Source organism: Callithrix jacchus, chromosome 2 (assembly GCF_049354715.1).
Source record: "Callithrix jacchus isolate 240 chromosome 2, calJac240_pri, whole genome shotgun sequence".
In the NCBI taxonomy this organism is placed as follows: Eukaryota; Metazoa; Chordata; class Mammalia; order Primates; family Cebidae; genus Callithrix; species Callithrix jacchus.
The window spans coordinates 100993312-101005847 of record NC_133503.1 but is presented as its reverse complement, the minus strand read 5'-3'; the positions used below and the strand labels follow the sequence as shown (position 1 = coordinate 101005847).

Sequence of the window (12536 nt, the reverse complement as noted above, 5' to 3'; positions counted from 1 at the left end):
TCAGACCTTATTAATGAACTTTTCATACTCAGTTACATTTAAGTTCATTGGCTAATCTTGCAATTTGAATGCATCTTTTACCCATGCATGATTTTGTAGCATCATGCTTCAGTCATTTGGAAAATATCAGATCACGAGATTATGTAGATATTTCAAATATTGATATAATTCATTATGTAATATCACATAATCATTAATGTCACAAATCTCATCAGAAAAGTAATGGAGGTGGCTGGGCACGGTGACTCACGCCTATAATCCCAGCACTTTGGGAGGCCAAGGTGGGTGGATCATGAGGTCAGGACTTCAAGACCAGCCTGGCCAACATGGTAAAACCCATCTCTACTAAAAATACAAAAATTAGCTGGGCATGGTGGCATGGCAATCCCAGCTACCAGAGAGGCTGAGGCAGGAGAATCGCTTGAACCCAGAAGGCAGAGGTTGCAATCAGCCAAGATCGTGCCACTGGACTCCAGCCTCAGCGAAAGAGTGAGACTCCTTTTCAAAAACGAAAAGAAAAGTAATGGAGGCTGTCAAACTCATGGTGGCAAATACATGTTAAGAACAAATCTATAGCATCCAAATTTTCTCATGCCTCTTTGTAATTCCTTTCTTCTACCCTTTACTACTCTGTCACAGCCAACTACTGATCTGCTTTCTGTCACTGTATATTAGTTAGCATTTCTTAGAACTCTTCAAAAATGGAATCATACAGTAAGCACTTTTTTCACTCAGCATAATATTTGTTTTTCTTTCTTTTTTATTATTATACTTTAAGTTCTGGCGCGCATGAACAGAATGTGCAGGTTTGTTACATAGGTATACACGTGCCATGGTATACCTTGGCATCCATCACCCCATCATCTGCCTTAGGTATTTTTCCTAATGTTATCCCTCCCCTATCCACCCAACCCCCTGCTATCGCACCCCTACCCCCCCATCCTCCAACAAGCCCCGGTATGTAATATACCCCTCCCCCTGCTGTGTCCATGTGTTCTCATTGTTCAACACCCACTTATGAGTGAGAACATGCAATGTTTGGTTTTCTGTTCTTGTGTCAGTTTGCCGAGAATGATGGTTTCCAGTTTCATTCATGTTCCTGCAAAGCACATGAACTCATCCTTTTTTATGGCTGCATAGTATTCCACGATATATATATGTGCCACATTTTCTTTATCGAGGCTATCATTGGTGGACATTTTGGTTGGTTCCAACTCTTTGCTATTGTGAACAGTGCCGCAATAAACATATGTGTGTGTGTCTTTATAATGGAATGATTTATAATCCTTTGGGTATATACCCAGTAATGGAATTGCTCGGTCAAATGGTATTTCTAGTTCTAGATCCTTGAGAAATTGGCACACTGTCTTCCACAATGGTTGAACTAATTTATACTCTCACCAACAGTTTAAAAGCGTTCCTATTTCTCCACATCCTCTAGCATCTGTCTGTTGTCTCCTGATTTTTTAATGATTGCCATTCTAACTGGTATCACAATGTGGTTTTGATTTGCATTTCTCTAATGACCAGTGATGATGCAAATGCAAAAGAACGGATATCATAACAAACAGTCTCTCAGACCACAGTGCAATCAAATTAGAATTCAGGATTAAGAAACTCACTCAAAACTGTACAACTACATGGAAACTGAACAACCTGCTCTTGAATGACTACTGGATAAATAATCAAATTAAGGCAGAAATAAAGATGTTCTTTGAAACCAATGAGAACAAAGATTCACTCAGCATAATTATTTTAAGATTAATTCATATTATAATGTGTGTCAATAGGTCATTCTTTTGTGGAGTTTTATTTAATGGCTATACTACAGTTTATCCATTCAGCTGTTGATAGAATTCTGGATTCTTTCCAGTTTGGGGCTATTCTAAATGAAGTTGCTGTAAACATTCCTGTACAAGCCTCATCTGGACAAATGCATTCATTCTTCTGGGAAACTGCCTAGTAATGGAATGAATGGACCATATGGCATTTGCATGTTAAGTTTTTTAAGAAATGACCAAATTACTTTCTAAAGTGTTTGTACTAGTTTACATTCCCAACAGTAGTCTATGATAGTTTCAGTTCCTCCACATCCTTGCCAAAACTGGGTCTGGTTAGTTGTTAGCCTTTCTAATACTTCTGTACCTTCTTGTGATTTTAATTTGCCCTTTCCCACTGAATACTAATGTTGAGCATCTTTTCATGTGCTTATTTGATGTTTGTATATCTTCATTGGTCAAGTGTCCAAATAATTTGCTCATTTTAAAAATTGAGTTGTTTGTTTTCTTATAATTGAGTCTTGGTTCTTTACATATTCTGGTTACAAATCCTTTTTCTCTCAATCTGCGTCTTGCCTTTTCATTCTCTTAGCAGTGTCTTTTGAAAAACATATTTTTATTTTGATGAAGTTTAATTTATCATTTCTTTTATGGATCATACTTTTGATAGTGTATCTAAGAAAACTTTGTTGAACCCAAGGTCATAAAAGCTTTTTCTTAAGTTTACTTTTAGAATTTTTGTAGTTTTAAAATTTATGTTTGAGTCTAGGACACATTTCGAGTTAATTATTGTATTTGGTGTGAGAAATGGTTAGAAGTTTATATTTTTGGCATGTAGATATCCAGTTTTTCCAGCACCACTTGTTTTAAATGACTGTTCTTTTTCTCTTGACTTATCTTTTTCCCTTCCTATAAAATTCATTTTTTCATACTTAACCTGTGACTCTATTTTTGAACTGCGTTATTTTCTGTCAGTCGTTTTTGTCTCCATGCCAATACCACAATGTCTTGATGACAGTAGCTTTATCATAAGCCTTGACTGAGAAATAAATCCAAACATACACAGTCAACTGATTTTTGACAAGAAGACACAAAGGGGAAAGGATTGTCTGTCCGATAAATGGTTCTGGGGAAACTGCATTTCCACATGCAAAGAATGAAATGGGACCCTTACTTTATACCATACACAAAAATAATTTCAAATTGGATGCAAGAAAAAACCAGAAACGATAAAACTTCCCGAAGAGAACATGGGGAAAACTCTGCGACATTGGCCTTGGTGATGATTTTTTGGATATTACAGCAAAAGCTCAGGCCACAAAAGCAAAAATAAGTAAGACTATATTAAACTGAAAATCTTCTGCACAGCAAAGGAAACAATCAGCAAAATGAAACAGCAGCCTACAGACTGCAAAAACTACTTGAAAATCGTATATCTGATAAGGCGTTAATAGCCAACATTTATAATGAACTCCTACAACTCAGTAGTAGAAAAGCAAATAACTCAATGTAAAGATGGGCAGAAGAGGCTGGATGCAGTGGCTCACACCTATAATCCCAGCACTTTGGGAGACTGAGGCAGAAGGATCACTGGATCTAGGAGATCAGACCAGCATGGGCAACATAATAAGATACTGTCTCTGTGAATTAAAATAAAATTAACCAGACATGTTGACATATGCCTGTAGTCCCAGCTATTCAGGAGGCCAAGATGGAAGGATCATTTGAGCCAGGGAGGTTTAGTCTTCAGTGAGCTGTAATTGTGCCACTGATCACAATAGATGTGCCACAACAGAGTGATATCTTGCCTCAAAAAAAAAAAAATCACATACAACAGATGTGCCATAACAGAGCATTGTCTCAAACCCCCAAAAACAAAACAACAATAAAAAATAGTTTTAAAAAAATGGTTAATAGGCGTGAATAGACAGTTTTCCAAACAAGACATAAAAATGGCCAACAGGTATATGAAAGGTGCTCAACATTGTTAATCATCAGGGAAATGCAAATCAAAACCACTGTGAGATAGAACCTTATTCCCATTAGGATGGCTGTTTTTAAAAAGTGAAAAGATAACAAATATTGGCAGGGGTATGGAGAAACCCTTATATACTGTTGGAAGGAATGAAGATTGGTACAGCCATTATGAAAAACAGTATGAAGGTTTCTAAAAGAATTAAAAATGATGCTACTGTGTATCTCAGTAATCCCTCTTCTGGGTATATACCCAAAGCAAATTTAATCACCACCTTGTAAAGAAATGTGTACTCGGCCGGGCACGGTGGCTCAAGCCTATAATCCCAGCACTTTGGGAGGCCAAGGCAAGTGGATCACGAGGTTGAGAAATCGAGACCATCCTGGTCAACATGGTGAAACCCCATCTCTACTAAAAATACAAAAAATTAGCTGGGCATGGTGGCGCATGCCTGTAATCCCAGCTACTCGGGAGGCTGAGGCAGGAGAATTGCCTGAATCTAGGAGGCAGAGGGTGCGGTGAGCTGAGATCGCACCATTGCCCTCCAGCCTGGGTAACAACAGGAAACTCCATCTAAAAGAAAAAGAAATGTGTACTCCTATGTATCTTGCAGTGTTAATTGTGTTATTCAGAATAGCTTAGATATGGAAACTAAATGCCTGTCAGCAGAGAAATGGATAAAGAAAATATGTTACATGTGTACAGAGACATATTCTTCAGCCATAAAAAGGAGCAATATCTTAACATTTGCCAAAACACAGATGAGCCTGGGGGACATTATGCTAAGTGAAATAAGCCAGACACAGAAAGAAAAATGTTACGTGATTTTACTTATATATGAAGTCTTAAAAAAGTCAAATATACAGAGATAGAGAACAAAACAGGGGTCACTAGGGCAGAGGGCAGGCACAGAGGAAATGGGAAGCTGTAGGTCAGAGGATGCAAAGTAGGAAATACGTAGAATGATCAAGCCTAGAGATGTAATTTACAACATGAGAACTATAGGTAATAAAATTGTTCTGTATACGGGATTGATGCTAAATGAGTAGAGTTTAGCTGTTCTTGTCACACATAAAAAATGCGGAACTATGTTAAGTTGATAGATACATAATTTGCTTCATTATAGTATTCTTTTTACTATCAGTATTTATTCTATAATATGTTGTATACCTTTAATATATGCAATAAAAGTTCCTTAAAAAGACTTAAAATCAGGTAATGTTAGTCTAGTTTATTATTTTTCAAATTCTTTTAGAAGTCCTTTGCATTTCCATATTAATTTTTGTATTCGTTTTTCAGTTTCTATAGAAAGGCTTGGTAGAATGTAGAGTGAAATTTTATTTTATCAATATATCAATTTTGGGAAAATAGACTTTCTAACAATATTAAGTCTCCTGATCCATGTACATAGTGTATCTCTGTAGTTATATAGATTGTCTTCAATTTTTTAAGTAAGGTTCTATAGTTTAACCTACAGGACTCTTTATCTTTTGTCAGATTTATCACTGATTTACCACTAAAAGAAGAAAGGACTCAAGGTAACAACTTCAGCTTCTACCTTAAGAAATTAGAAGAGTAAGAACAAATTAAACCAAAATAAGTAGAAGAAAAGAAAGAATATAGATGTTGGCAGAAATCAATGAAATGGAAAATACAAAAATAGGGAATAGTGATAAAACTAAAAACTAGTCCTTTGAGAAGATTAGTAAAATCAGTGAACTTCTCCTCAGACTTTTCAGAAAAATAAGGTAGAAATTACCAATATGAAGAGAGAGGTGATATCACCACAGAACATACCAATATTAGAAGGGTAATAAAGGAATATTCTGAATAACTTTGTGCAAGTATTATTTATTTTTAGAGACAGGGTCTCACTCTGTCACCTGCTGGAATGCAGCAGTGTGATCATAGCTCAGTGTAGCCTTGCTCTTGGTCACAAGCAATCCTCTGCCACAGCCTCCTGGAATTTGGTAACTTAGATGAAATGGACAAGCTTTCTTGAAGATACAAACTACCTAATCTCATTCCTGAAGCAATAAGGAACCTGCATAGTACCATTTCTTTTAAGAATTGAATTTCTCATTTAAATAACCATTCCTCAAAGAAAACTCCAGGCCCAGATGGCTTTTCTGATGAATTATACCAAACTTTTAAGAAGAAAAAATTACCAAGTCTATGTAAACCTATTGAGAAAGTTGAAATAGAAGAGTATTTCCCACCTCATTATTTAAAACCAGTATTACCCTGATTTTAAAATGAGACAGAAAGATTACAGGAAAAGAAAACTGCAGACCAATATCATTCATGATCGTAGATTTAAAAATTCTAAGCACAGTTTTAACAAAGCAAATTTAGCAATATATAAAAATTAATTATGATCAAGTGGGATTTATCCCAGGATTGAAAACTGATTAACTTTCATAAATAAATCAATATAATTAATTATGTAGATAAAATAGAAATTGTATGATTATTTAAAATGCAGAAAAAAACATTTGGCAAAATCCAGCATCCATTCCTGATTTAATAAAATTCTCTGTAAACAAGGAATAGAAAACTTACCATTATGATAAAGGGCTTCTAAGAGAAACTCGTAGCTAACATTATACTTAATGAATGACAAATGACTAAATGTTTTCCCCCTTTATATCAGAAATAAAATAGATATGCTGGCACTCACCACTTCTCTTACTGTACTGTGTGTTCTAGCTGGTGTAATAAAGAGGAAAAAAGTAAAAGGCGTCTTTTAATTGTTTGAAGTATTTTTTCTTTGCTACCATATTTTTGTCAGTATTTAAAATTAAAATAGTAAGATACTATACTATATTATTATAAGATTATGTGGTATAAACTCTACAAAACTTAAAAGTAATTAGTTTTTGTGTTAAACTTTTTGGTAATCTATAGTTGACAAATTATATGCTTCCTTGTCTCCAGTGATGTTCTCTTTAGACATGGCTTTGAATCCTCTAGTCTTAAGTTATATCTAACTTCCTAATGTTATCAGGAAAATTGGTCCAAAATATCAAGTTTGAAAATGATATAATTTTATGCCACTTTCTTTGTTTCTTTTGAAACGGAGTCTTGCTCTGTCACCCAGGCTGGAGTGCAATGGTGTGATCTTGGCTTGCTGCATCCTCTGTCTCGGGAGTTCAAGAGTTCTCCTTCCTCAGCCTTTCAAGTAGCTTGGATTACAGGGTCCCACCACTATACCCAGCTAATTTTTGTATTTTTTAGGCAAGACAGTTTTACTATGCTGGTCAGGCTGGTGTGGAAATCCTGACCTCAGCCTCCCAAAGAGCTGGGATTATAGGCATGAGCCACCATGCCCAGCCAGTTTTATGCTATTTTCAAGTTAAGCCTTGGTAACAACCTCTTCCTGCTTTCTACTTCTATAAATATACTGCTGTTTAACTTCTGCCATACCACTTTCTGTTCTCATCAAAGAGCAGATGTACATCTCAGAATTTGTAAAGATAAATTAGTAGAAAAGCATAAAGTCCCTTTGAAAAAATTTCTACTACAAAATCAAAACATTATAAATACATAGTTAGGAAAAGCATGAAAGAAACTAAATAGACTTGGTTAGCTTTTAAGAATTATGGGATCTCTGCCTCCTTCCCTTATTTCTTTACTTAGTTCTTCTCTCTCTCTAATTTCAGCATGCAGTGACAAATGTACAGGGTGATTGAAAGGCAGTAGAGGTTAGTGATGAAGAGTGGAGCTCTAATAAGTGTTGATAAAAACTGGGAAAATCAGAACACTCATACATTAATGGTAGAATGTAAAATGATACAGTCACTTTGGAAGAGAATTTCATGTCTTCTCAAAAAGTTAAGTTAAATAAAAATTTTTCATATGACCTAAGAATTCCACTCCTAGGCATCTATGCAAGAGAAATAAAAACCTCTGTCCATGCAAATACTTACATGTAAATGTTCATAGAAGCATCATTTATAATTGCCCAACAGTAGAACCCAAATGTCCATCAACTGATGGATGGATAACCAAAATGTGATATATCCATACAGTAGATAACTATTAAGCAATGAAGAGAAATGAGCTACTAATATATGCTACAACATAGATGAACCTCAAAAACTTTATCCCAAGTGAAGTCAAAAGACTACACAAAGTATGATTGCATTTATATGAAATATCCAGAAAAGACAAATCTATAGAAAAAGATTATGTTTTCCTGGGGCCGGGGTACAGATGGGGATTGACAATAGACAGGCATGAGGGTTCTTTTTGGAGTGATGAATTTATTTTAAATCTGTCAACACTCAATTGAGTTGTACACTAAGCTGGGTGGAACTTACGTATTTAGACTAAACTTCAATATACCTCTTAAGAAAAGCAAAACAAAAAACTCAAGAGCCAGGCAGTCTTAACTGAAAGCTTAGCTCAGTCTCTTATAAGTTGTATAACCTTACTCAACTTACGGTTAATCTCTCTGTGCCTTATTTTCCTTATCTGTAAAATAAGAATAGGGTTTTTATTTACTGTGATTGTGTGTGTGTGTGTGTGTGTGTGTATAAAACACACATATGTAGACATCTACATAAATATCTTCGAGTGCTTGATACATAATAAGCACTATGTGTTTATGCTCATCATAATCATCAATATTATTGTAATAGTTTGCAATTGACTGAGAAGGAAAAAAGTGACTAATTAAAATGCCTGCTATAATCCAGCCAGAACTTTAACGCAGACTGAACCTGCTCCTGCCCCTGCCTGTAGCTCTTATCCTAACCCGATACTTTGGTGGTCACGAATGACCTAAAAACAAATTTGAAAGCACAGTTTGTCTTCAGTTCTTCCCTTTTACCATCATTTGTGCTTGTAGGTTTTCATGTTTAGCCTTCATAAGATGTCATTTTCTTCATATGTAAAACTGAAGTGGTTGAATTACCTGACCTCTAAATTTTAGTGATAGCCTTTAATTGTTTCATTGTTACTAATTTTTTTTGAAAACTTGAAACCTCTCATAAACTCTAAGACTTCAAAATTGTTTGTCTTCTTTTTATAAAAGACATAATTGGTAAATAACCAGCTAGTCTTTATTATTATAAAACTAACACCATAATATGTAATATCTTACATTTGCATAATATTTTACAGTTGTGAAAGCACTTAAACATTATGTCAGTTATTCGACTAGAAGTTATTTCCATTTACAAAACAATTATTAAATATGTGAAGTACAGAGAGCTTGAAGTGACTTGTCAACATCAGGTAAATAGAAAGTAGGCTAATAGTATTCTGTTTCTACTATTATTAGATTTTTATGTGGGTCAAAATAAATAATTCTTATATGAAATGAAACAAGCAAAATGTCTATGCAAGATACTCTATGGATGAAAATATGAATCCGTATTTCATAATTTCTCAAGCTTGTGCATAGATAAGTAAATAGCTTGTTTCAGTAAACAGGAAAATTTCTGTTTGAGTTACTTTTTTCTCTACTGGGAATCAAGCTGTGGAGGGAAGATTTAGAAAACTGTTAGGTTAAAAGCAAAATTTAATAACTGCCTAGTGTCTCATATACAAACCATTTCTAAAATGTATTATGCAAAGATTTAATATGCTCCTGTTCTTGTCAGATAACTGAACCCTTTTGGAATCATAAATCCAAAATATATTTTAACCAGAGTAATGTTTGAAGAGATTATAAGCATTTGAGAATTCAGGTTTACAGTGAGCAGTCCAAGATGATCCTGTCTTTGTTTGAGTCATCTCTTGAATTATGAATACTTTGCTTGCTTATGAATTGCTGGATAGGTAAAATCAAACAAAAGTCAGCTCTAAATGGCAATAGGTAATATGAAAAATGGAGAAAACTCTAATATGCTCAAAGATGACCCCTTATTTTATAGGCAAGTTGTTTATTACTTAGAAATTCAAATTAGGAGAGGACTTTCTAAAGTGACAAGCCATGAATTAAAAGAATATTTCTAGTCATAGCTGGGCATAGAGGCCTGTAATTTCAGCACTTTGGGAAGCCAAGGTGGGTTGGACCACTTGAAGTCAGGATTTCGAGACCAGCCTGCTCAACATAACAAAAACCGCATCTCTACTAAAAATGCAAAAAACTAGCTGGGCGTGGTGGTGCACATCTGTAATCTCAGCTACTTGGAGGCTGAGTCAAGAAAATTGCTTGAATCCAGGAGGCAGAGATTACAGTGAACCAGGATTGTGCCACAGCACTTCAGCCTGGGTGACAGAGTAAGACTCTGTCTCAAAAGAAAAAAATATATATATATAATATTATAGTCTAGGCAGCTGTCATTTGTTTTTATATATGTAGTTAAATTAAGACTGCAATAAAAGATACCATGATGGATAGGAGACTGAGCACCTTAACCCCCAGGTAAAATAATACCTGTACAGACCCTGCGTAAAGCTGATTAATTTTAGAAAGCCTTAAAAAAAAGTCAGTTTCAACTTTTTCTTTCACTAGAGATTAGTAACTGCCCCCTTCTTTTTGACCTGAATGTTCTTTTTGAGTTCAGAACTTCCTGGAACTAATTAAATGTTATATTATCTGGTACACTGCTGAGCTCACACAGATGCATGGCCCTTGGCAATCCTCAAACTCATCTTAATTTTAAAATGACTTATGGCTTTGGAACTTATAGAATTTTTGAAGAGTTTTCACCAGGCTTAAGATGTTGTCAATATATATCTCACCTCCGTAACATGACATTTTATTTATGGTTTTAAAAAAATGTAATTCAGCTCATTCAGTTTATTTTAGGCTTAGAAATTTTAGGCATAGAAATCTAGACATGGTTATTTGTATTATTCTTATAAACATCTTTAGGATTTTTATATAAATCTTTCAATTGTCAAAATTGCTTTTCTTTAAATTTTTCGTTTCCATTTTTAATTTCTATAGTACATTTCACTAGTCTGACAAAAAGTTAAATTCGTTTAAAAATAAACATTTTACTCTTCCCATTTATTGTGAAATTTTGTATTTTTACGTGCTTTTAACAGTCAATTTTAGTTACGTGACTTCATAGTTATAGAAGGGTTACTATGGTAGTTAACTGGCAATGACAGTTTCAGCTGTTTTGGTAACAAATCCCAGCATTTAGAGTCAGGATACTTGCCTGGCATTTGTTTCTTTTACTCCTGATAAATGTGGAAAGGATAAATTGTGCCAACAAAGGATTAAGGAATGTGACTCCTGCCTCATACTCACTGAAAGAGAGCCCTCAAAGTCTGAACTGATGCCTTTCCTAACATAGTTTAACCCATTGCCAATTATATAACAATATTCATTCATAGTAATCAGTTTTGAGGTTGATCAAAAGAACAATATAGTAATTCTCAAATTAAAATTTCATTAAAAAATTTAAAATATAGCAAGTCACAGGCTGAATTTTTTAATGTCGCAAACAAATTAAGGAAAACCTAATTCTGTGGAGTTGATTATTTTGTGTTGTTTGAAGATGATGGTAGAATATTCCTTTAAAACAACTTTGATCTGATCCTAAATGCATGTGATTATAAATTAGTGCACAATATGTTTCAATTTGGGAGAATGAGTAATTTTTTCTTTTATATGTTAACTGATGTTGTAACATCTAAACCTAGGCATTCTCATTTTTATTTTGTAATTTAAGAGTATTACATTACTGAAAGTCAAAATATTATGCTTTTGGTTGTCATTTTACATCATACATAATATGTTTGATATAATGTAAAGTATTTTCAAAACAGCCATCTTTAGAAAGATGGCTTCTTTAAATTGATATTTCTTTCTGACCCCAGTGACACCTTGAATTACTTTAGTGTTTCATTTGCTACTTGATATTTCTAAGCAGATACAGATGGAATAGTTTAAACCAGTCATTTCTCCAGATACTAAAATCACTAATATCCTTGTAAATTGAAGTTAATTTAATTTACATGTGACATAAGTTGGTAACCTATTGGTATTCCACACATGTGTTATTGACCTTTTTTCCTGTTGATTTTTAGGTAGACCTAAGTAGGCTACTCTTTTTTCAGTAGGCCTCTCTTCTAGTAGTGTATATTCTTTCCCAGAGGTAGAGCAAAATGATAAAGACATTAACCCAGAAGAAGAATGTGAGGAATAAAATAAACATATAACTATTTCAGTTAATAGGATTGCTCCTGTAAAGAAAAAATATAAATTATTACTCTGTCACCACTTCAATCAGTGGTTTTTAAGGGTGCTAAGGTATTTTTTTCTCTCAATGAGGAAATGTTGATATGTTGTAATAAACATTCAGTTTTCATGGTACATTTGAGCCACAGATGCATTATGTATGCCCAATTAGTATTACTCATATGCTTTTTAATGTTCTGAGCTTCTGATGGCATTTATATCTATGAGTAAGTACCTCCAGCAAAGAGACAGCTGGCATGGTGAGCAGGACAAAGCATGTTCTGAACCACTCTTGTTGTTAGATTCTGTTTTTTAAATGACTTTATGGTATTTGAAGTTCCTTAACAATTGAAAAGAGTATAGGAGTTATGAATATATATGTATCCTTCCAAATGAATGAACATTTCTTTAAAGGTACTGTGAGTTTCGCTGTTGGCTTCATAGGTGATCATTTTTACGTTTTTGTCACTATACATGGAAAAGTCTTAAAATTCCAAAACATGAACAAAGTTTAATGTATTTTTTTTTTTTAATTTTTTATTGGATTTTAGGTTTTGGGGTACATGAGCAGAGCATGCAAGACAGTTGCGTAGGTACACACATGGCAGTGTGCTTTGCTTTTCTTCTCCCCTTCACC

General features: G+C 34.3%; 1 protein-coding gene across 11 annotated transcripts in view; it reads left to right on the top strand.

The window, feature by feature from the left end:
• Nucleotides 1-12536, top strand: part of FER (FER tyrosine kinase) — a 530899-nt gene that overhangs the window by 338842 nt on the left and 179521 nt on the right. For 2 of the 11 annotated variants that reach the window (XM_078365067.1, XM_035291122.3), the window contains exon 17: nucleotides 5251-5368. The exons of the other annotated variants lie outside the window; for them this stretch is intronic. In XM_078365067.1, coding sequence (XP_078221193.1) covers nucleotides 5251-5273 — 23 coding nt within the window. In that variant the 3' untranslated portion in view covers nucleotides 5274-5368. Of the gene's footprint in view, nucleotides 1-5250; nucleotides 5369-12536 lie in introns of those variants that run through there. 11 annotated transcript variants of the gene reach the window in all.